The following is a 26468-nucleotide window of genomic DNA, read 5'->3' on the forward strand; positions in this document are numbered from 1 at the left end:
TGTGACTTATATGATGTCACTGTTTAGACTTTTTGATTGGGAGGCATTTGATATTCATACTTCTTTGTTAGAGAGAAAGTATGTGAGTCATAAACACATTAGGGTACATTACTACAGATAATATGATTGTTGATCCTCTCACTAAAGGACTTGACTCCAAGAGTTTTCAGGAGTATGCCAGTAATATGGAACTTGTTAGTTCTTTTGATGTATTTTATTAGTGGGAGTTTTGCTTATGTATACAGTTGTAACTGATTTCAGAATCTTGTTTTTATGATATTTTATTATCGAGAATATACATGCATCTTTATTATGGCCATTTGTTTATGTGTATACACTTGATTAATTGCCTCATAGAGAGTTAATTGAGGTCATATGTGGTGCATTTACCTTATTTGGTATACGAGGTTCCAGTCAATACACACACATCCAGTTGTTAAGTAAATGCATGCAGATTCTATTGTGTACACTTGATTATTTGCCTTCTTTAGATATTTGAGGCTATGTGGTGTATTTGTCTCCTATGGTACTTGAGGTCTCTAGTAAATACACGCACATATTGTTCACTAGAAAAGCCTCATTTGGTTTCAAGGACGTCTACTAGTACGTTGGGACATTCGGACCCAGTCTTAATGAGCTTCCTTATGTGAAGTGTTTACGTTTAGGCGACGCTTATGGTAAATGAGATCTTCAACTTTTGTCTCATGGGGCTCATTTGGTTTTCGAGCCTGAACCAATTTGGAAATTAGCATGTTGATCACGATCTTATGCATTTTCATACCACACTCTCATACTGTACAGCCCAAGTCGGTGAGGCCATAAGCACTTTGACGTGTTAGGTCCCATGTCTCTTCAGATGTGATGATCTGCATTGTTGGGTGTTTGTAGTTTCATTCGGACCAAGGCATCAGTTTTAAAGTGTACTACATTCAACACTATATTTTGTGACCACAATCAGTTTGTCTAAACTGGAGAGTCGTTTTAAAAGATTTTCAAAATCAAAACTTGTGACATATGCAGCCCAAGTGGGAGATTGTAAGATTTCCATAAGGTGGGCTGGCATAATCCCACTTTTATTTTATTAAAACTGGTTTAGTTGTGTTGATGGGAGCTACCTTAATGGTATGAGTTCAGTTGCTATGTGTGGACCTAAAGTATTGTTTCTTTAATGGGAAGGAAACCCTAGTTCTATGCAGGGTTGGTCCATACCCTCACCACTATAAATAGTTGTCACTGGCCCATTAAGTGACTAACCTAAGAAAAACCTAAAATTGTGTGGAAGAGGGCAGACCAGACCAACAGTTCGTGTGCAACAGGGATCGTCAAGAATTTGGTTGCCACAACCACAGATCCAGGTACGCCAATCACACCCCTGGATTTATTGTATGCTCATTGATCTCCATGAATATTCTGCATGTATTGTTCTATCAGAACGGGGTTGAGACTCAGACACCAGACCGTACATAGGTCCAACGTTAAAGATTTTTTTAGCATCCACCTCTGCCAATATTGATTCCGATTACTAAAACACTGGTTTGGAACTCATACTTTTCATAGTCAAATTGTCAAATTTGTTACTTTATACATATATTTTGGGTAGAAGTCGAATTGTCAAATTGAAGTAACCCTTTCACTACACCCATACATGCATGGATGTATATATATGAAGACTAAATACCTTAGGTCAGGAAGCTATTGATGTACAGACTGGGACTAGCCGCACTTCAAAATTAAGATCCAATCATGGTTATATATATGTAGAGGGGGAGAGATAGGCACACTGCCCGCAAGAGTTAAGTTAGTGGGCATTTCCAATGGGGGTGCGAGACTGAGCATCATATACGAGAGGTAGGGGAGTCATTTCAAAGGTGAGGGAGAGATAGACACAACAAGCGCTAGCTTGCGGTATATCGACGGTATACCCCAACCTTTTCTCAATGAGAGCAAGCGCAGGGGCATCTACCTGAATGATATTTTTTATTTCATGGGGTCAAGATGGTAATTTCGTGGGATCCTGTGTCTAGGTGATCTATGCAATTGGGCAATATGTTTTCCTCATTATATATATAGAAGGGATCCGTGAAAGGCAACATCCCTGCGCTAGTGTAGGGGTCAATGGGAGCACGCACGAAAGCATCATCAGGACATGATTTATGCATTTCATGAGGTGTGAGTGGTCATTTTGCTTCCGTTGTGTTTGGGCATAGGGGCCACGTTGACGCTGCCTTCCAGGCTTCTTTCTCTTTATATGTATATTGGGGCGATGTTCTCTGGCTTGGAGCGCATAGGGGAGCAGGCTGTCTAGAACTCCAGACACATGGGGCGGTCTTTTCGGTCATTCAGGAGGGCGGAGTGGTCATTTCGCCTAACCCCATGCGTGTGGACACATCCTGCGCCCCTAGTGCATAGAACATTTTCCCATATATATTATATGAGAAATTTTTTTTGTGTGGGAGTATGGCCTACGTCAGCACTCCCATGAGTCTATGTCTCTCTCCTCCCCATGTGTAAAGACACCTCTGACCCCTTGTTTTAAGGAGGAGAGAGATAGACACATGGGAGATTGGGAGTGCTAGAAAATTGCTTCCCATATTATGTATTGCACGCTCACGCTCACGCTCACGCGCTCTATAGCTATCACTCTCCATATAGGAATAGATAAACCTCCAAAGGGTCAAATACGGTAAATGAGCCACAGCCCAAAACGTCCATCTTCTAAGTTCTACCTGTACTAAAATCAAACAAACAAACAAACAAACAAACGTCAAGGGTTTTTTCCCTCTCCCCTCGTAGTCCATCTCTCTGAATTCCCTTACCTCCATCGAGACTGTCCTCTCCTCGCCCTCTATCTCTCTCTTTGCCCGTGTCTTCTTCATATTTATAGTTTATTCCTTAACTGCAAGAAGAGCACTTCGTATGCTCTGTCGTTCCCTGCAAACGACATGGCAGCAGAGGCTTCGAGATCTGGTGGGTCTGCCGATTCCTACATCGGCAGCTTGATTAGCTTGACTTCAAAGTGCGAAATCCGTTACGAAGGCATTCTATACAACATTAACACTGAAGAATCCAGTATCGGGTTGAGAAATGGTAATCTTCTACGTCATAGGGCTTTCACTTGTCCTTCGATTTTCCGACCTTTTTTTTTAAGTTTCTAGGAATTATTATTTTATTTTATTTTATGGGTTCTTGGATTCTGGGCTTTTGCAATCTGAATTTCTGAACTGTTACCACCCCTATCTCCAAATTTCTCCCCCGTTGATTTTGATGTATCATCTTTTCATATTGTTTTCTCCCCTGGATATTTTGATTTATCTTTCTTTTTGTTAATTGTTTCTTACCCTTATCTTTTATTGTATCATCCTTCTAATTGTTGTTTGTTTTCATTTGATGGGGTTCTTCCCCTTGGATAGCCAGTTTGGCTTTTGTTTTGTTTATTGATTCTCTCTTTAATATATATTTCCCATTCATAAAACAAAAGTTAGATTGAAGTAGGGGAATATAGTTCTTCTTGTATTATCTATTTATTATTTTGCTACCATGAGTTTCTTTAAAATTTAGGGGGCTTCAAGGTTTATGTTTTATGTGCATGACCGCATGTAAGTGGACAAAGGTTTCTATTTTGTTGCTTCTGATGTTACATTTTTAATACTTCAATGGAGATTCTAGTACTTTCGGAGGATTGGATACTCTTGTAGTTGTTAGTTGTTGGGGTTTGAGTTCTTCTAGGGTCAGCAAGGGCCTTTATATGCTTCACCTTTTCTCGTTGATGCGTATAAAGAAGTCAAGGTCTACCTTGATCGCTTTAGCATATCAACACTAAAGGGGTGGGCCAAACAGTCCTCTGTCTGGGCTTGCTAAGATGGAATGAGGTTTTCGACCAGCCTTTAAACGATCAGTTGCATGTTTGACGGGGACGCCTATATAATGCCCACAAGCTCCCACACCTCTTTCCCTCACACGACTAATTCCATAGTATAGAGATGTAAACGGATCGACTTCGGTTAGGATATGCCATTATGCAGATTCGAATTCGATAATTCTAGTTGTTATCCAAATTCGTTTTGATATCCTTCGGAGACGTAAAAATGATTCCGAATTAAAATTCGTTTCTGTAACGGATATTTGAGACTTTCGGATATTTGCTTCGAAAGGTGCAGTTGCAAAGAATAGGGCACGAAGCTGCTGGAATGCTGGATATCTCTGCTGTCCGTCTCTGACAACACGAGTACAAACCTGAAACCTCCTTCCCGGCCTGCGAGAGATTCCTCTCTTGCTTGCTCTTCCTCCTTTTCTTCTCTCTCTCGATTTGTCGATCTTGGTCTGTTTGTATCTCAAATATGCGTCTTGGAAAAGATGAAAGAACACCAAAGAGGTTAAAAATCTGCTGAACAGTGAACAATAACCACTACAGACAAAAACCCTAGTACCCTAGATTAAAAACTCTAGTACCCTAGTGCTGTCCTCCACTACCTCCACTCCTCTAGGTTTTTTTATTTTAAATTAACTTATTGCGTCCACTAACTCTGTGCAAGTATTGCCGATTTACCGTTTGCTATTGTTATTATAAAATATAATTTATAAATTAATAGCACTTTATTTTATAATGAGATGCACATATGCATTCCGGAAGCTAAACGAATTGGATAATATCCGGTTGGAGATTGGGATATCCATATACATATCCGATTAGTTTCCGCACGGATATGGATAGTTTCCAGATAATAATTTTTTAATACGGATGCAAATCAAATTCGAATTTTCGACTATCTGTTTACATCCCTAATTCCATATGGCTAGGTGTGAGGATCTTTCAGCCATAAGTTGGAGAATGTGGTCTTCCCCAACAATTGTTTTCCCAATGCTTCTGTTTCGTTGAAAGTATTATTCTTTGGTGTTCACATGATATTAACGGAATATTATATTCTAATGTTTACTGATTGGTTGTCGGTTGAAAAATCTATTGTTTATATCTATCAAGTAAGCATCATCTGAAAAAGGGGTAGGGGACTGCTAGTCACTTAAGCATACAGCTATGAGTGGCAGATGGGGTTGTTATTTAAAACTATTAGTGCATCATATGTCAGTGCAGGAGATACTCATAGTCTGTTGGCAGCAAGCCTGCAAGCAAATGTGGTTCCTGGGGATGAGTCATGCAAGTTGACCCCATTTGCAATTTCTGGAAGAGAAATAGGCTGGTGTTTTAAAATAGGGCTTGTACAACATGAATGATCTGCTTGGATAGTGGATCATGTTTGCTTTGTTGGGCTGTGGCAAATACAACTTGTTGGGTCTGATACAATTGCCTTTGGGCTCATATGGCATCCAATTTTATGAGGACATGATTGTGCTCCTTTTTTTTGGTTTGAATGTGGCCGTGCTCCATTTTCCTTGTAATGTTTTGTATGTGATGTAGAGGGGATGATGGTACAGAAAGGTATCGATGAATAGTGAAGCAAAGCAACACCGTCTGCTCATAACATTCATGTCGTCTTAATTTAATGTTACTTTTTGTTGCTGATCAGGTAAAAAAGAGAAGAATCATGTAAAGTTTCTCCTGTTGACTGTATTTTCAGTATCCTCCAAAAACTTGCTATGATAGTTATAACTGGCCTTTCATTTGACAGAGCCATGTGCCATCTGCAATTAAATTGTCTATGTCTGCTTGGCAGACCTAGCCCATATTGAAGAATTCTTAGAAATGAAACCAAATTTTCCTGACAATTTTGCAGTTGGAGGTGATTCTTTGACTTTCCTTATGCCCTAGACATATGGAAGGAAGTATGTGTTGAGATTTTTTTCAGTTTTAGGAGTATTATATGTTTATTTATTTACTTTTAGATACTTTTAGGACTTAGATTGAAAAGTATTGATCTCTTCTCTGTTGGGATGTTTCTGTTTTTCTTTCATAGCTATAGGCTGAAGAAATTCTTTAATTGATGGTTCATTGTTTTAGATATATCCAGGCCATACATCTTTGAGTATATTGAGAGTTTGTTAGGCCCAGTGGGACAAACATTTAAGAATTTTCAGACTTATTGATGGCTGCTGCAAGTTTTTGGGGAGTGACTGAATTTAACTTTAGAGAGAGTTCTCTGAGCTGGCGAAGTTGGGAGCCAGCCAATGGGGAGGGCTGGAGACTGTTCGTCAATCAGGGATGGAGAAGAGAGAGAGTGTCTTGAGAGAGAGAGAGAGAGAGAGAGAGAGTGCTGGCGTAGCCTACACCACCAGCTCAGACACTTTTCCCTTAACTTTATTTGCATATGTACTCAAAATTGGAAGCTAAAAAGGTAGGCAGTTTGCTGTGAGGAGAGAAAGAAAACTTGCAAGCTTTGCATTTGGGCATGATTGTTAAGTTTTCATATTTCTGTTTCTTTCTATTTGTACATATTTTGAAGTAAAATCGTTTTCCTTTGTATATCTATTTATTCTCTCCTTCATGCACCTGTATTTTCTGCTCATGGTGCTCAGAAGCTATGATTTATATTTCATTATTGTTTCTGATTTTTTTCCCCCTGTTTTCAGTAAGGTCATTTGGAACGGAAGGAAGGAAGAAAGATGGTCCACAAGTACCTCCAAATGACAAAGTTTATGAGTACATCTTGTTCCGTGGAAGTGACATCAAGGTATTCTGTTTGTGCACTTACTGACGTATGTGTGGTATAAGGACAGCCATATATCCTACTCAATACTGACATATGCCATGCATATATATAAACATCTACCCCACTAGGCAGCTCAACAAATAAAAGTTGCAATTGTAGAAACAATGGGCGTCTTTGGTGGCTTAATTATTCCATCTACATGATACAAAGTGTAGCTCTGAACTGATTTGTCCAGTATGATTCAAAACAAAGACTTCAGAAGAATGGTTTATTTATTTATTTTGACTGATTTCAATTGGAAATATGGTGGTACATCATGTTCCCTTGCCTCTGTTGCTAGTTGCATTTTGAGAGCTTGCTGATACCTCTTGGATTCATGTAATAATGTTAAACCATTATTTTCAGGTTTAGTGAATGCAGTGAGAGAACACGTTTGACGTGGCATCACATCTTATCTTTTCGTAATTATTTTAGCAACTGATTGGATTACCTTCTGTGTTATTAACTTCCATGAACGGTTGCTTTTTGAAATTTTTAGGTTTTCATCTTTCATAGAACTTTTTGTATTTCAAGAAGGTATATTCACCAGATAGACCCTGAAACAATTCTTCTGGAATGTTATTGCAGGATTTACAGGTTAAATCTTCTCCACCTGTTCAGAGTACACCACCTATACACAATGATCCTGCTATTATACAGGTTAGTGCAATGACAATGTCTAATACATATAATGCATTTTATCTATTCAATGTGCTCACTACATGCTTTTAACCTTTTCAGTCTCACTATCCCCAATCTGCATCTGTATCTACAACCTTGCCTTCTGCCGGTAATGGCTCTGTAACAGACATTAATTCGCACACAGCACAATTGGGACTTCCCAGGTCAACATTCCAGGGTGGTCTGCCATTATACCAACCTGGTGGGAGTTTAGGATCATGGGGGTCTTCACCTCCTCCTCCAAGTGCAAATGGTAGTGGGCTAGCTATGCCAATGTATTGGCAAGGATACTATGGACCCTCGAGTGGGCTTCCTCATGTCCAGCAACAATCTTTGCTTCGTCCCCCACCTGGCTTGTCAATGCCTCCTTCTGTGCAGCAGCCAATGCCTCTTTCTATGCAGCAGCCAATGCCGCCTTCTATGCAGCAGCCAATGCAATATCCTGGCATGAATGCTTCTTTACCAACAGCAGCTTCTAATTTGACAGAATTTCCTCCTAATTTGATTCCACCTATTAGTAGTGGTTCCCCGAATTTAATCTCCACTATTCCGCCACCATCTACTTTACCATCAACAATGCCTCCTGTCCAGTCTTCTGCAGTAGCTTCTGAAACATCATCAAGTCTGATGCCAAATAAGGCCTCTACCCCTGCTCTGCCTACAGCAGCATTGAATACTGGCCTGCCGTTGGTGTCTCCATTGACTACTACAACTCTGGATGTAAATCCCATTGTACCACCAATCTATAATAAGCCTAAGACATTTCCTGGCTCAACCTTGCCTTATCAAACTATGTCTCAATCTGTGCCATCAGTTGTTGGGACATCCAGTTCAAGTCACAACGAAATATCGACACCTTCTCTGGTAACTCCAGGTCAACTGTTGCAGCCTGTGCCAGCACCAATATCTTCATCTCATCCTTCACAACCTGTTCATAAAGATGTAGAGGTGGTTCAAACATCATCATCAGAACCCCCGCGACCGACTCCAACAGAATCTAAGGCACCAATATTACCATTGCCTTCCCCATCTGAACAAAAGGTAAAACTTGCATTTATTTTTTGTTGTTGAAATATTTTGTGATTTCCTTGTGTAGATTATTTTACAGATATGTCTCCTGTGAGACTAGATTGGTCTTTCTTGTGTCAGTTACGAAGCCTGTTATTTAAAACATAGAAGGGATAAAATTTATTGATGAAAGAAGAAAATGGAACATTCTGCTACCAAAGGTTATTGGGAGACACCACATAGGCAATCGGTATTCTCTGAAACTATCTGAACTTACATTAGGTAACTCCTTAGAACCAAAGACTGAAGCATCCACAGGACTTTAAGCTATGTCTGACATTTCTGTGGATTTATTGTCTTCAAGATTTCTCTCCCTGCATTCCAAATAGCTGATGAGAGAAGCTCCTCAAAGTTTTATTTGTCATTCCAAGCATTTCTGCGAGTCAGAAACTTATCATCTCAGTGAAACTAGTTCTAACTACACAACTCGTCCAAGAAGCTCAGACAAGCAGCAGCATAAGCTCCACATGAAACTTGGATTGGCGATGGAGACTAACTCCTCACTTTTGTTGGAAGCATATGAGTTCTAGTGATCAACCTTACCTGTCTGGATTCTAGCTGATTCCTCTGTTCATTGGAGGAGGTTTTTGGTTGAATGATGCCTATGTTTCTCCTTCTTGTAAGATATTCAGTCTTGAGGTGCAAGGAAGAGTAAACTACTTCACCAACGAGCACCCTATGGGATCCTTATTTCACAATCTCCTTTTCCTCACCTGTCTAGAGAATGGCCATGAGACAAGAATGAAGATGGAGATTGCAACCCAACAGAAAAGGAATACACCATGGTAAAATAAAAATGAAGAAAGAAAAAAGAGGTTGCGAATCACCGAAACCATTATACCCATCTATAACAGTATGTAGCTGCTTTTGTGTTATATCATCAGTGCTTTAAGAATTACACCAAGTTATAAAACCTGTAACGATGAAACTCTGTAGCTATTATGCCATCCTCGTAGGTTAAAGTCCATTATTAATTCTAAAGGCCATTGTAAAGCATGAAAGTGTCAAGTGCAGATTTGGTTGAATAATGTTTTTACCATTCCAGAAAACATGGTGATGTGTTTTGCCAGAATCTCTTATTATGGTAATATGTAGTAAAGGGAGTTATTTTGTTTTGTTTTGTCTGTATTTCCTGCAATCTCCGAACAGCCTTCCTGTGCTGCTGGTTCCAGTTACATTGTGTATGCAGGCCAAATCGGTGGGAATCAGAGATGATTCCTTTTAAGTAGTTTGTACCCATCATCTGGATTAAGATGTCAGATGGCTGAGCTATCTTTAAAGTGCCAATTGTACAACAAGAATATGGGGCTGGATTAAAGGAAAAATTATACATGGGTTATTGTCCAAGGCCATACAATATAGGACTGTTTAGAGCATAGTTATCAAGGCGTCGCCTCCAGGCTTCTTGGTCACCTTGGACGCCTTGGGCGCCTAGGCGGGCGCCTTGCCGCCATGTCGGTATTGCCTTGCTTTACCCTCTAAAATGCCATGGTCACCTTCCCGCCTTGATAACTGTGGTTTAGAGATGATAAGAGGGCCTGTGGTGTTCTTGCTCTCTTGGTTATGTGGAATCTTCCTAATACATGCTTTATTGCCCATCTATCACACAGAGAGAATGATGGGAGTGGGGGCCTCCACTATCATTTTCTCAGTGTGTTAGATTTATGAAATACATGGTACATTCTCTAGCTGAAGTTTAGGGCTAGAGTTTGCCGTAAGACAATATAAATATGTTGTTTCAGGGCGGAAATTCTCTTGATGATGACCCTAGCTGGCCATGTGTGGGACTATGCTACCTCATGACTCATGGGATGGGGACGTAGATATTCTAATTTTTTTTTTTTTTTTTGTTTTCCTCTAAATTTGTTTGGTTTCTCTTTATTTCATCACCTTATTCTTCTTCCATCGTACTGCTTTCTTATCATTACTCGTTTGCTAGTTGAGGTCATACTATACACTTAGACTTAATCTGCTAAATCTGTGTGTTTCGGTTGGATCAGTGATGCACATAAGTCAGATAAGTCACTTAGATGGCTTATTTTATTGGAAATAAGCTTTGGTTTGGGTTATGTATGTGTTGGGCTTTGATCCCATGTGTTTTCATTGTTATGGGACACTTTAATGGGTCTAAGATATGGGTAGAAAGTAGGAAAACGGGATTTGCTTCATTAGTTTAGTTACAGTTCTGTTTTGAGTTAGTTTTATTCATTATTTTAGTTTCCTAGTTGGTTTATATTACCTTATTAGTTAAGGATTGGGTTAGGCCTTTCCTTTTTAAGATTTGAGTCTGTCTTTGAGTCTTTTATATAAATTTGTGAGGGGCTACAGCCTTTGTACACGAATTTGAATTAATGAGATTGAGAGAAAAAAACATAGCTTTGTGCTTTGCTCTGTGATAGAGTATGGTGAGATGCCATTGATGAGAGACCAAAATACGGTGAGAGGCCGTGGATGAGAGACCCGAGTCTGAGAGAGTCCTCTATCTTCTTCTTCCCTTCTTTGATTCCTTGTTTTTTATTTTATTATTTTGAAATTTCTTGCAAATCTGAGAACCGATCGAAGTATTTATTGTTGCTGGACCTGAAATTTGCGATCCTCTTGTGGACTGGTTAGCACTTGTGAGTTGTGACTGGTCTACATTAGTCAGCTTTTGGGCGACGTAAATGGATACTTATGTAAACAGGGCATTTTCTTTTGAACCTCCTAAACCCGAACTGAATTATGAACTTTTTTAATACCGTTTAACAGGATCTTATTAGTTGTGGCAGAAACTCAGTAAAATTACCTCTGCCTGCTGTTCAATGCCGTTATCTTCTGTCACGTTCAGGATGGTGGTTTCTTAAACAGGTCTTTGTGTACCTGTTTAATAATTGGATTATGTTTGGTTCAAGAGCTTTTTTTGCTGTTCTTGTGACACAATACGACCCTTTGCCATTTTTAGTATTTTTCTGATGATTAAAAAAAAGACGAAGGAATCATGTTTTAGAGAAAGTATCCTTCTCATTGGTGGAATTTTGTTAAACCCATGTTTAGAAATTGATGTTGAGACCTATCAACCAAAGGGGCTGGTCTTAGTAATTTGAGTGGAGGGTCATTAATGTAGTACTAGATAGGATTAATTCCCACTAGAAGTCAGTGAATCAGGATCTCTAAGACTCTAACAATGCAGGCCGATTGGAGTAGGATTGGATAATGTAGGCTAAAACTAGGGTTAGGGTGAGATAATGACAATAAGGTTTATATGGTTTTAATAGGCAGGTCTAGGGGGTTATTATTGTATAAAAATAGCAGGGTTTGGATAGGTTTAGAAATTCTTCAAAATTAGGGCAGAACTGATCTATCGATCTCTGGGTTTTGGGTTTTAATGGAGTATGGTGATGAGGGGGTTAGAGATGGAATGAAGGGCTGAAATTTGGATAGGGGGGGGGGGAATGAGTTAGTGACTCGATGGGAGTTTGGTGGGGATCAAGTGGCTGGAACTTGGTTGCTTGAAAACCAAGCTATGGTTTCAATGGAGTTTTCTGGGAAAATTGCAGGTTTAATGGAGATGAGGGTTTAGTGGATGGATGGGATTGTAAATTAGGTCGAGTGGAGGGAAGGCTGGACAGATTATGGAGGTTTGGTTTGGAGGATGAGAAGAAGAAGTTATATGCAGAAATTTAAAACAAACTTACTGGTTTGAAAAAACTACAAAGGCAGCAGCTTGACAATTGAGAGAAACCTCCTGATCTTCACGATGCAAGGAGTCGCAGGAGTTCACCTACCCTATCCACCTTGAGATCCACAAGGATGCAAGCACTCAAAGAGCAATCAGCAGCAATGGCAGCAAAGCTGAGAAGCAAAATTTTTTAATATTGAACTGTGGGGGAGCCTCCCACGATAGAGCTAATTATTAAAACAAGGCTAAAGCCCAAATCCTATTCAGATTAGGATTCAAATCAAATCCCAAGTCTGTGAATCTAATTACAAAAAAATTCAGCCCTCCTATTAGAAATCGTGGAGGGGTGGGGAATTAAAAACAACTTAAACAATTAAAAGGGTAAAAGACTAACTTGCCCCTAGACAATTAAAACACTTGAAATAAAACTATGGGAAAAGGCTCCAACGAAAAAACAAAAACAGCAGCCTTCTTCAAGGCTTCTTCTTCTTTCTTGTGCTTGGACCTGCATCAGCTCTCCTTGGCTTAGAAACATTCATCTCCGATGGATGGGTGAAAGCCATGTATCGATCATACAATGCGGGATCAAGCTTCTTGAAGTCGTTTGCATGGATCCAAGTACTGTCCTGGCTGGGGCGACCTTTCCATTTGACAAGGAAAGAATGGTAACCTGTGCCATGTCGAGTGGTCTTGTGCATATCATCTAGGACCTCCTTGATCACATCTGCAGTAGCTGGCTTGAGTTGGGGCAGCTTCAGCATATGCTCCGAATCACCATCATCTGAGTGATGTCCCGTGTACAAGTAGAGATCAGCCACATTAAAAACATTGCTTATGCCCATATCAGCAGGCAACTCTAGAACATAAGCATTGGACCCATCTTTGGATGGAGCTTACTGTTGACACCAGGTTGGTGTCTCTCTGGATTTACCCTGACCATGACCATATCTCCAGGCTTGAATTTTCACAAATTGGCGATGCTTATCAGCAGTAGCCTTGTAATGATTAGTACTGAGTGTTATCTTCCTTTGAATATCAGTGTGCACCTCGGTGATGTGGCAGAGGAACCCATCTGCTTCCACACTTACCCTAGCTTGAGGGGGTAAAGGAACAAGATCAATGGGACACTTAGGCTGTATCCCAAGGAGAATCTCGAAAGGGGTACGACTAGTGGTCCTGTTCACAGAAATGTTGTATGCAAACTCAGCAATCAAGGATGGAGGGCCATGTCTTCTTATAATCTTTGACCAAACAGCGCAATAGATTACCAAGGCTCCTGTGTCATGACTCTCATGAATGTGCTAGGTGCATTCGTCAGACCAAAGGCATAACCTTCCATTCGAGCGGTCCTTCTTTAGTCTTGAAGGCTGTCTTCCATTCGTCTCCAGACCGGATACGAATCTAATGATAACCACTTCGAAGATCAATCTTAAAAAAGATCATAGAGCCGGACAGCATGTCTAACATATCATCAAGCCTTGGAATTGAACACTTGTATTTGGTTGTAATTTTGTTGATGGCTCTGCTGTCCATACACATACGCCACAAACCATCTTTCTTTGGAGTCAATAAGGCTGGAACGACACAAGGGCTGAGACTCTCTTCAATGAATCCCTTTTGGCGCAGCCCTCCAACTTGCTTCTTGAGTTCTTCATGCTCTGTAGGACTCATTCTGTAGGCAGGCAGATTTGGTAACATAGAGCCAGGTATCAAATCAATAACATGCTGAATATCTCTCAATGGGGGCAGCTCATTAGGCAGTTCCTCTGGCACCACATTAGAGAAATCATGTAATAAGTCCTTAATGGGCTGTGCAAGCTTCACTTCTGACTGGGTAGCAACTTCTTGAGTTACCACGGCTAGAACCAGACCTGAATCATGGCTGGTCTGTTCAAACTCCTTCTGTGGAACAGCTAGTAATTTATTCTCAGAATCTGTCCCTTTTTTATTAGTATGCATGGTCTTGTGTTTGCGCAATTCCAAAGGTAGATTAAGAGGATTAATCTACTGTCTTGTGTTTGAACACACATTGATTTTTTCTTCCATAAAGGGCGACATCATTGTCGGAGAGCCAGGGTCTTTCCAATAGAACATCAGTCATTTTCATTGGGATGATATCACACCAAACCCTTTCGGAATAGTGATGAAGTTGGAGGGGAACATAGCATCTCTTATTCACCTCTAATTTATTACCATTCAGCAAAGAGACTTTGTAAGGCTTAGGGTGCTTCTCAAAATTCAGATTAGCTTTCTTCACAATGCCTTCAGACACAACGTTAGCATAACTACCTCTATCAACAATTACCTGGGCAGCGCGTTCTCCAACTCGCATACGAGTGTAGAAGATGCAAGTACGTCGCCAATCTTCGCGTTCAATTTCAACAGCTAGTATGCATGTCACAACATGCACACCTCAGGTATCTTCATCATCATCACCCAAGTCTTCAAAATAATCAGCCCCATCATCTTCTTCATCAAGGGGATATGCAGATAAACCCTGTTCATCACTATCATCATGGCCTTCATCTTTCCTTTCAGCCACATTGATTCGCCTATGCTTTTGGGGGCAATCCCTGGCATAATGGCCCTTTTCATTGCAATAGTAACACATCCGAGGATCATTGCTGGTCAGGGGAGCTTTGCCCTTGTTGTCTACACGTGAAGGGGGTGTAGAGCGAGAAGAGCTACCTGTAGAGTAACTTGATCGTGTAGGACTAGCAGTAGAAGTATTACCTCTATTGTAACCATTAGCAGGTTTGGATGCTGGAAAAGATTTCTTGGTGTCGACAGCAGAGGAACCAAACCTTTTATTGGTAATCATTAGGTCTTCATCCTTCAAGGTTTCTCAAAACAGTCCTTGATGTCTCTAACATCAGCGACTCCAATAGCCCTAACAATATCTAATCTCAATCCTAGCCAGAACCGAGATAACATTTGAGTGGCTCCTTCTCTAGTGCTAGTACGAGAAGAAAGAGCATCAAACTTCTGCATGTACTCAGCTACAGTCATAGCCCCTTGTCGTAGGGAGTTGAACTGATCTTGCATCTGAGCTCTGTAGTGCCTGGGTAAATACTTCTCCCTCAAATCATATCTCATGTTTTCCCAAGTAGTGGGTGCATGGCCATCAAGCTCCATGTCTCTCTCTGCATTTCACCACCATTCTCGGGCAGGGCCAACCAGCTTGGTATGTGCCAATCTCATCTTTCTATTTTCAGGCAAATCATACCAATCGAAGTAGTCATCTAGGGCAGCAAGCCAGTCATAGAATATTTGAGGTTTATGAGTTCCATCAAACTCTTTCAGCTCAAGTTTAACCTTCTGTGTTTCATACCTTCTGTTGGTAGCTTCATCTGCAGTGAAGTAAGATCTCAGATACTCCTCAAAATTAGGTCTTCAAGGGTCTTCTCTGTATTCATCTCTGTCATTCCTGTCATATCTGCATCTGTCTCTGTGATCTCTGTGGTCCCTATGACTTATGGAATGATCTCTGTGATATTCATTCCTTCCCAGAGTTCCATGTACTTCAAAATTGACTTGGATTCTGTCCTCTTTAAGGAGATCATTGCTATCCCTAAGTGGAGTATTCCTCTGTTCTTCTAATTGAGTTACTTTTTCGTTTAACTTCTGAAGCATCTCCATTATAGCAGCCATAGGATCAGGTGGGGGTGGTACTGCTGGATTCAACAATGGATTGTCATGTTCATCCATGGCTCTGATACCAATTTAATGTAGTTCTAGTTAGGATTAATTCCCACTAGAAGCCAGTGAATCAGGGTCTCGAACAATGCTGGCCGATTGGAGTAGGATTGGATAATGTAGGCTAAAACTAGGGTGAGGATGAGATAATGACAATAAGGGTTATTATTGTATAAAAATATAAGGGTTTGGATAGGTTTGGAAATTGTGCAAAATTAGGGCAGAACTGATCTATCGATCTCTGGGTTTTGGGTTTTAATGGAGTGTGGTGATGAGGGCGTTAGAGATGGAATGAAGGGCTGAAATTTGGATAGAGTGTAGGGGAGAATGAGTAAGTGACTCGATGGGAGTTTGGAGGGGATCAAGCGGCTGGAACTTGGTTGCTTGAAAACCAAGCTATGGTTTCAATGGAGTTTTCTGGGAAAATTGCAGGTTTAATGGAGATGAGGGTTTAGTGGATGGATGGGATTGTAAATTAGGTGGAGTGGAGGGAAGGCTGGACAGATTATGGCGGTTTGGTTTGGAGGATGAGAAGAAGGTATATGCAGAAATTTAAAACAAACTTACTGGTTTGAAGAAACTCCAAAGGCAGCAGCTTGACAATTGAGAGAAACCTCCTGATCTTTACGATGCAAGGAGTCGCAGGAGTCCACCTACCCTATCCACCTTGAGATCCACAAGGATGCAAGCACTCAAAGAGCAATCAGCAGCAATGGCAGCAAAGCTAAGAAGCAGAATTTTTTAATATTGAACTGTGGGGGAGCCTCCCACGATAGAGCTATTTATTAAAACAAGGCTAAAGCCCAATTCCTATTCAGATTAGGATTCAAATCAAATCCCAAATCTGAATCTAATTACAAAACAATTCAGCCCTCCTATTAGAAATCGTGGAGGGGTGGGGACTTAAAAACAACTTAAACAATTAAAAGGGTAAAAGACTAATTTGCCCCTAGACAATTAAAACACTTGAAATAAAACTAAGTATGGGAAAAGGCTCCAACAAAAAAACAAAAACAACAGCCTTCTTCAAGGCTTCTTCCTCCTTGTGCTTGGACCCAAGGTACTAAAACTCGGGTCTCGGTACCAACTTGGCCCTTCAAAAAACCTAGTCGAGTCGAGATCTCGCCAAGTTGGTGCATTTTTTTTTTCCAACTCGAAGCCTCAACTCTGTGGGTTTTAGATCTAGTTTGGGTCTGAAACTTGGTATTCAACCTATTTTAGGCCATTTAAATACAATGACACTATCAGATTTTGCAAAAACAAAGTCCAAATAATATGAGTTTCAATTTGGACCATAGGTTGGTAGGCGATGACGTACTAAAATACCCTACTCTACACATAATTGAGTAATAGAAAGCAAGCAAAACATTCAATTAATAGCTAAACAACTTAAATAAGAATTAGAAATGTTAAAGTGATACATCAAACTGTTTAACAGTGTTACAACTATCATCACATAAAATGACTTTGAATCAAGTGTTCAGTGCCCGCTAGTGTCACATAGTCTTCCCATGATATAGTGTTGCTGTAATGTTGCATGTAGTGCTCCACAGCAAGCATATAAGAGTTTTGTCGAGTTGGGTAAGTAAATACATAGTAGATGGGTCATTTCCGTGGGTCAAACCGAGTTCTTGACCCGCGATCCGAGATCTCGCCGAGATATGTCGAGTTCTGTCGAGTTAGGTAAATAAATACATAATAGATGGGTCATTTCCATGAGTCAACCCGAGATCTCTACCCGAGGTCCGAGATCTTGTATTATTTTGTATCGTATCCCATTTCGTCTCGGTTTCTTAAAAAACCGAGAAACTCGCCGAGATCTTGGGTTAGTACGATAATGTCAGCAGCTTATCAATGGCCTGAATTTTTATATGTACAGCTATATATGCAAGTCTTCATCTCATGCAAAAGCATATTCTTCTTTGTTGCTTCTGGTTCTGGGCTTCCAGCTCCATTGTCTTCAGCAATTATTCAGATAAGGTAATGGAAGGGATGTAAATTGACTGAATTGGCGGGGTCATGCAGTGGAGATGTATTCCTGTCTCCATTCCATAAGGCAAAGTGGAACTGCTATATTGGCTAAACTCATTTTAGTCAATTCGATATTTCAGTTGCATGCTAGCTGGCTATTGGGGTATATAGCAAACTATTTATAAAGAAACTTGCTGTGGAATGATTTGGACTTGTGATATTTCAGTTCATGTACCTTTGCATCTTTCCACTAACTGATTTTGCTTTTTGTTATATCTGTTGTATTTAAACAATGTGTACTACAATTGTTTATGTGCATTAATTCTGTGAATGTTACATCTTCCCCATATCATTGGAGTACTCTTAATAAAGTTTGGTACTTGATGTTTCTTAACTACATTTGGGTTTGGTTTTACCAATGATGAGCTTAACACTGTTTTTTTTGTTCTTCTTTTTACCTTTTTCTGCCTTCCAGCTGAATGGAGGTCCTTCTCATACTCGTCACAATCATAGGAGCCGTGAAAGAGGAAGAGGAATTGGGGTACATGTTGATTTAGTTGCCTTTTTAGATGATCTATATCTTTATCAACCAAACAATTTGCCACTGGGGCTGGCCAATTTGATGAATATGTGATGTCTCAATATCATAAGCATTTAATGGATACAAATAATGAACTGTTATTATTTGCACATGGTTTTTACGTGTTGCAACTATCTTCCTTGTTTTCCTCTTCCCTGTCCCAAAATAAAGTCATGTATGGGAGCAGCCTTCCTATTTTTCATTTGGTAACTGTTTGTATCTTGTATGATCATCAAAAGACTACATTTTGAGGGAAAATTATCCAACAAGATAGAATTGAGAGGAAAAACACTTCTGTGCCTTCAGTAATGAACTGCCACAAACACGAGCAATCTCAAAATAATTATCTGATTGGGTATTAAAACTTAAAAGGCCACCTCAACAGTGAACAGCTTTAATTTGGATAACAGAGTTGCTAACCTCTAAGTCAGGATAGATATATCATACTTGATTTATAGTTTCTTTCCTACAATGAATATTGAGGATCCACATTCTTGGGATACGATTCTTATTACTATTGTGTTACCTCTTTTTCTTGGAGTGATATTTGGAGAATATTAAGCTTTTGTTTTTATTTCTCTCTCTTTTTCCTTGGCAGTTTCTGTGCAGTTATTTGGTTGCAGTTTTGGATATTTGGTTCTTTGCATGCTTCTCTGATAACATAAAATTTCACTGAACTAGCTGTATCCACGGTCTTTTTTGTTGGCATTGATCACCTGTAGTCTTATGGGTATCTGGGTTATTGTATGTTACTAGATCATTCAAATCCCAATTTCTTACCATGTTGACATGAAACCTGCCATAGGTGTTGGTATGCTATGATCTGGCACTATAAGTATGTTGAGGGAAGCTTTCTTTTGCTTTTGTGGGTTGATAAGACTTGTTGGAAACATCAGCTATGACTTTTGAGTTTATTGTTTTCTTAAAATTGGTGCTCATAGGAGGATCATGGGGAAATTGGGGTAACATACTGTTGAAGTACTGTTCACGTGAACAGTGATTTGGTTTTTGTGTTTTATAATTAGGATTATAAACTCCTAGTTATAGTTTGAGTCTGTCCTATTTCTCTTTGAGTTGCTGTAGTCCTAGTTGGTAGTCCTAGTTCTACTTGAGTCCTAATTGTTAGTCATAGTTTTATTATTCTCCTATTGTAACTTGGACTCCTATCCTGATTAGGAATTCCTAATCAGATTAGGAGTTCCCTCTTTTCTATTGTAATTTCAAGTTATGAATACAAGTATGCTGAGGGAGACTGTCATATCCGACAGTTCTCTTCTCTTCCCATCTTCTTCTCTTCATCTCTTCTTCTTCTCTTCTCGGTTCTGGTATTCTTCAAGTGTGTTTTGCTACACATACAATTATTTTGGGCACTGTAGTCCCCTCAATCCTCTTTTTCCTTGATCAGTACTCTGTTACAAAATAGAAAATTGTGTTTGTGTAACTACAGTAGCTGCTGTTTCTCCCTCAACCCCCAGTTTTTCTTAATTAGGGTAGTTGCATATTATAGTGAAGTGCCTAAGACCATGCACAATGGATCCCTAAATAGGAGGATGGAAACAAATGTCTTATGCAAAATTGAAAGACCTCTTTCTATTGGTGCCATGGAAGTGTGACACATCTCCATTTGCAGACTATATATCCAATGGCTTGATTTTTTACTGCAAACATGATAATATTTTTCCTTCTAGGGGTTCCAGCCAGGGGCTGTCATAGTTCCAACTCCATCAGTCTCCCTTGAATATGTTTCTACTTTGTTTGTCACCTGATGCAATCAAGACTGCACAATTAAATGTAGAAGGGGTTCAGCTAACAACCACTCTACAGTAGGATCGATAATAAGTTGCAGCAGAACATCAAATTAGAAACAAAATCAGAATTAGTATCTTAGTAAATAAGATCCAAACCAGCCAGCAGCAGGTCACCAAACATCGGTCGAGTGGAGGTGATGTTGAACAGGTTCTATGCTCCAAAATCCATCCAATTCTGATGGTTGGATGCTGAGATATGAAAAGAACTCCAAAATAAAAGGTTATGGAATATCTCACAAGCAGTAGTGTATTTGGGCTCCAATGAAGATCGAATGTAGGTCTTGATGGTGAGAAGCTTTGCTGCAAGTTTAATTTAGTTCTGATGGTCAGAAGTGGAGATGGGAGTTGGGTATGAAAATAGAAGGTTAGTGGTGTAGAGCAATCCAGCCAGTAGAATAGGCCAAGATTGGGATCGAGTGGAGTGGTTGATGGTGTGGTTCTGTGCGCCAAATCTCCACAGATTCGGATGGAGGGATGTGAAGTTATGGACTCAGGAGTTGCAGCAACAATTCAACTTGTAGGAGCAGCAGCAGGCTTCAATTGATGGCAGCAACAGTCTTGGAGTGTTTGGGGTTGATTGCAGCTTTTGAATGAGTCTTCACAATACTGGGATTGCTCAACAGAGAACAGCAGCAGCACAGGGATTGATTGCAAGGAAAAGAAGAATAGAGAAGATAAAAAAATAGGGGATAAGGAGATTCGGCTCTCACCAGCCAGGCTCTCTCAGCCTTAGGGGTTTTGGCTCTCACCAGCCAGGCCTCTCTGCCCTTCATCCACACAATAGGACAATAAAACTTTGCACAAAAAGCATATTCTCATTCATCATAATCGTTGGTTGGGGGTTCTCTAAGGGCATTACATGTTTATGGGTAGCAATGCTTGCCTTGCAAGTGAGAGAAAATTAGAAACTTGCAAGAAAAGGAAACAAACTAAAAATAGTAACTTAGGGAAAATAGAAACTTCTAAATAAAAGTTAAGCCTAGTTTCTAAATATGGAATTATAAACTAAAGAGCTAAGGTTGCTTAATAGACAACCACAAAATATCGAAGAGAATAATTCTAAAAATAGAAATTAAACTAAACTCCTAAATCCCCACATATAGATAAAATTTACCCTCCAAAAAAGTCTTCACACCATCTGGTCCTGGGCCCCACAGGATTTTCTAGTTGCATTTTCACCAAGTCAAATATGGGGCTGTGACACTGTTCACGTGAACAGTGTTTTGCCACTTCATGTTTTGATCTACATCACAATTGGGCTTAGAAAAACTTTATTTTGGGTCATGAATGGGTTCTATGGACCTTGAGCTTTTAATTTTTTATGTGTTACATTATAACAGGCCTCAATTATAAGTCCATAAAGTGGGGTGAATTTAGGCTTTTTGTTTTCGTGGGTTACATTATAACAGGCCTCAATTAAAAGTCTATAAAGGTTGGGGGGGGGGGGAAGTTAGTATTCGGGACTAGTAATTAAAGTTGAGTGTTTGCGTTACATTAAGATGCTTAATAGCTTTTAACAGTTCTGTTTTGTTAAGTCGAGTCAGTATAAGAGACTGATTATGAGAGCCCCGACTGAGAACCGGGCCCGAAATGGGATTAGGGCCTGGTTGGATAGTAGTAGTTCATTTATTTAGATTTGATTTTATCTTGTAATCTTTTGTTTTACTTTGGCTGGATAGTGGTAGAGTTCCATTCCATTTTTAGTCTTTAGAATTTGATTCCATTATATCTTTAGATTGCGATTAGGAGTTATATATATATATTTTCTCTTTATATATGCTTGTAATACCCATTGCGGGAGTAGATTTGAAGAATGATTTGAGTTGTTAATAGCGTAGTGCCTGTGTGGCTGAAGAGCCGGTTGGTTGTGCCTTCTTCTTTGTTCATGCATATAGACTAGGTTTTTTCATTTGCTTTCATGTTTTGATATGGTGTTCTATGCATTTAGATCTAGGTGTTTATATCATTATATGTCATGTTCATATATATTATTCTTTGCATATTCATGGATCTACATATCCTTGCATGTTTTCCCCCTTTTTTTGCCGGATTGACCGTTAGAATGGCATTTTGCTGGTACCTTAGGGTTTTTACCATTGATTTATGTTTTTGCTATTCAAATCTCATGTTTTCATGTTTTTATCATATTTTGACCATGGTGGTTGGGTCTTCTTCTTCTTCATTCCGCATGTTTTTATGCTTTTGGTCCTCTTGGCAAAGATTCTCCATAGCTGATTACCAGTGTATTTAAGTATTTTTGTGGTGGGCTTTAAATGGCATTTAATTGAACCAAATAGGCAATAGAGATACATAGGCATTGAACAGGTGATGCCAATCCTTCTAGAAGCTGCGTTAGGGAGTCTATGTCCCAATCTTTTAAGTTTCCTCTGATAATCTGGCTACAATAGTGTCGTAAATAATATACGCTACCCTACCTGTCCTACGCCATGGAAAAAAAAATTCCTCACATTACAAATCTTCTCTCATCGTACTCCTTGGAACTCTCGTTCTACAGACTGAACTTCTAAAGTTATAGCTACCAGGAATCCTTTTATGTCTTGATTCTGTTCTCTTCCCCTATTTTTTACATTAATTATTGTCAATAATTATTTGATTCTTTACTCAAATAATCACTGTCGTGCTGATGCTTTCTCAGCCGCTTCATTTTTTGTGGATGAAGCCTTCCTCCTTGTTAAAACTTAAAACTACCATAGTTGTCATAGTGCCAAGGTGAACCTAGGCGGTGGTCAGGTGCCTTGTCGCCTTGGCAGCTAGGCGACTTAAGGTGTGCTATACAAAGTGGGGGGGGGGGGGGGATTGAGAAGGGGTTATATGTAAAATGAAAATTTAGTTTCCTTGTAAGTTTGAGGGGGCAATTTATAAACTTAAAACAGTGTCTGAACTCTGAAAGGAATAACTTAACAAATGCTTCTTCCACTTTGATGTGGCCGACGGTAGAAGAGGTGGTGGAGCTTTTGGTTGCAGCCATCCTTCTTGTTACTACATTCCATAGTTTTGAGAGTTTTCTTAGATTTCTCTCGGCTGTACTCTATTCTGGGCAGTACATGGGCTGAGAAGAAATCGTGAGAGCACCCTTGATTCAACTTGTTTCTGCCTAAGATTTTAGGGACTAGTTCCTTGGCTGAGGGTGACTCATCCTTCTGAGTTTGACATCGGAAGACAATGAGAGCAGGGAGAATGGTATCCAGTTTCAGGAATGGTGCTAGTTCTGCATGGTCAGTTTCAGGGAAGCTTCTTCAGCTGCGTCTTTTTCTTCCTTCTTGTTCTTCTTCCTCTACTTTTCCTTGGCTGAGGGCAACTCATCCTTCTGAGTTTGACACGGAAGACAATGGGAGCAGGGAGAATGGAATCCAGTTTCAGGACTGGTGCTAGTTCTGCCTGGTCAGTTTCAGGGAAGCTTCGGCGGCTGCGTCTTTTTCTTCCTCTTTTAATTTTTCTTTCCTTTGGTCTTATCTTCCCTTCACCCTCCCATTTTCCCTTCTCCTCCTTTCTCCATGGTTTCTGTGACCTGGATAGACAACTTGGCGGCCTGTCGCCTAGGACCTAGAAAACCGCCTTAGCGCATAGGCGATGCCTTGACGACTATGATACCTAATATAGTCTATAGAGTAAAGATGCCATCATCTTTGCTTCATTAATTGGAAATGAGGCCGGCTTTGTTCCTTGTTAATCCCTACAATAGGTGCCCTCATCTATTGATTAACATGGTTTTTGGCGTGTTTAGTCATTTAGGAATTTGAGAAACTTAAAAATAGTGACTAGCATGGGTATATTTTTTGGGGTCCAGGAGTAGACCAAAATCGACTGGGGAAGAAGTGGGAAAAGATATGAATAGCATAGGATTTACAGCTTATATAATCTTAAATATAGTTGAATGGAGGAGCAGCATTCATGTAGCTAATTCCATATATTTGGGAAAAGGCAGGCTTGGTTGAGTTGAGTTTAGGAGCTTCAATATAGTTCCTTTAAGCAAGCAGGATTAAGGCATTTTCCTATTATATTTTGAAATCTGAAATGTCTAATTAGTCCCTGACTACCTGTTGTGTTTGTAGGAGGGATTGTTAGACTTTAGGCACTTACTATGTGCATATGATTGGAACTAATACATTTATGGTCACTTTGACTTGAATAAAGCTCTAGACTTCCTGTGTGGGCTTGTTTTCAGATTTGTTCATTTATTTACAACTTAACAAATCAAGCTAGTATCTTCTTTGGGGAGTTTAAATATTCGTTTCCAGCTTTTAGTTGATGGTAGGACATCCTGTGTTGTTACTTAAACCATAGCTGGGATTGGAAAAATATGTTGTGTGGGATACATATAGTTATAACTTGGTATAGTGATTGAAAGATATTTTTAATGATAACATATAGTATATAGACCTTTGTATATGCATTGTATTCATTATTTATGTAAAACAAAAACTTTAGATACTAACAAGTCAAAATTCTAAGTCCTCTAACCCCCCCCCCCCCCAAAAAAAAGAAGAAAAAAAAATCTAAGTCTTGTAATCTAGCTTCTATTTGCAATAAAATTTCTTTATTCTCTCAAAAAAGTTGGAATTATATGGAAAATGCACCACAAGTTCGCGAATAATATGCTTATGGTGTAGAAATACATTGTGTTCTTTCAAATCTTTGAGGGGCACATGATCTGCTATGTATTCTTCAAAGTGTCAGTAATTGCACATATTACCTGTGAATATGTAATTTGACTATGATGTAACCAACAATCTTTATTTGCTAGAAGGTGATTAATATAGATGGCTGATTTTTCTTTGTTGGAGTGTGAAATATGGATCTGTGGTCTGCTTGGATCAGCTGGGGCCATTTCATATGAATGTGGATTCGATTGATTGGTCGAATGTCAGATCCTGTCTGTTGATTGGGTGATTCAATATTCCATGTCCATGGGAACAATTTAACCTCCTGTCCTTTACTTTTTTAGGTTTAATAATCGTAATCCTTGTAACCATGCTGGATACACTTGTATTCTAATTCTTGAAAAAGGGAGTCAACTCCATATATCATTTGCAGTACTGTATCTTTACCCCCTCTCTCTCCTTCCTTCCCCAACACCACGGGTTGGTTGTGGTGATCTGATGATCTGTTTCATTTGAGGAGCAGAAAGGGGAGTTTATACAAAACCATACAACTGTTTTTGCTGCACTCCTAGTATGAATCCCCATGTGCAGGTTTTGTATGTGTGTGTGCCCCGCCCCCGCATACTCATGTGTGTCGCATGTGTGGAAAATTTCCCTCATCTCTTGACAATATATCTACTGGTGTTGCAGCGTATGGTAATGAGTGATATTGGTGCTGCAATATATTGCAATAACGTTGTAACTGACCTTTGGTCTTGCTTGACAATATATGTAGTGGTGTTGCAGTGTATGGTAATGATTGTTACTGGTTCTGCAATATATTGCAATAGCATGGTCACTGACCTTTGGTCTTGCAGGTTTCACGCCCTGTAACCAAATTCACGGAGGACTTTGATTTTATGGCAATGAATGAGAAATTCAAGAAGGATGAAGTATGGGGTCACCTTGGCAAAACTAACAAGACACACTCGAGGGATAATGAAGGAAATGGGAAAGAGGCTGATGGAGACGATTCGCAAGATGAAGATGATGCTGGATCATCGAACTCTGAGACTAAGGTATGATTATGGTGCTTGTATTACAGTAAACCTAATTCCTATACAAAGAGGTCTTTTGTTGGTTGCTTTTTTTTTTCTTCCCCCAACCTTAAACAGTTAATTTTCATCTACTTTCTACAGCCTGTTTATGTTAAGGACGATTTTTTTGATTCCCTTTCTTGCAATGCACTTGATCGTGGAGCACGAAATGGAAGACCCAGGTTTTCTGAACAGCTGAAAATAGATACCGAGGTAGTGTATCACTTGGGTTTTGTCAATAAACATCAAATTTCGATACTTTGGTCCCTTAAAGTTCTTTTGATGTGTGTGCAGACTTTTGGAGATTTTCCAAGGCATCGCGGTGGCTACCGAGGTGGCCGTTTTGGTGGCCGTGGTGGATATTCCCGAGGTTCTAATTATGGGAGGGGGTATGGCTATGTTGGGAGGGGCCGTGGATACAATGTTCCGGGTCGTCCCAACTAGTTAGGGTTAGTATTTTATGGGTGACATTGGTGGGATCTAATGCCTGGCATCTGACCAGTGAAATAGGAAAACTGATGATAGGCTATGCTTGTAACTTGCCTGGTTGCTTGTGATTGTGTTGGAAATAAGCAAGTCCTCCAGACCCCAAGCCATTTCTAGAAAAAAATCTTTCAATGAACAGAGATATATATCAATTTTATGGACCCATGTTTGGTTTTGTTTT

General features: G+C 39.7%; 1 protein-coding gene across 1 annotated transcript; it reads left to right on the forward strand.

The window, feature by feature from the left end:
* The first annotated feature begins 2830 nt into the window (after window positions 1–2830).
* LOC122664393 (protein decapping 5-like) lies at window positions 2831–26468 on the forward strand. Its single transcript, XM_043860187.1, has 8 exons — window positions 2831–3087; window positions 6523–6623; window positions 7230–7301; window positions 7383–8363; window positions 18191–18256; window positions 25583–25783; window positions 25904–26014; window positions 26096–26468. The coding sequence occupies exons 1-8, from the start codon at window positions 2943–2945 to the stop codon at window positions 26243–26245; spliced, it is 1827 nt and encodes a 608-aa protein (XP_043716122.1). The 5' UTR covers window positions 2831–2942; the 3' UTR covers window positions 26246–26468.

The sequence above is a fragment of the Telopea speciosissima genome, chromosome 6, assembly GCF_018873765.1.
Source record: "Telopea speciosissima isolate NSW1024214 ecotype Mountain lineage chromosome 6, Tspe_v1, whole genome shotgun sequence".
NCBI lineage: Eukaryota > Viridiplantae > Streptophyta > Magnoliopsida > Proteales > Proteaceae > Telopea > Telopea speciosissima.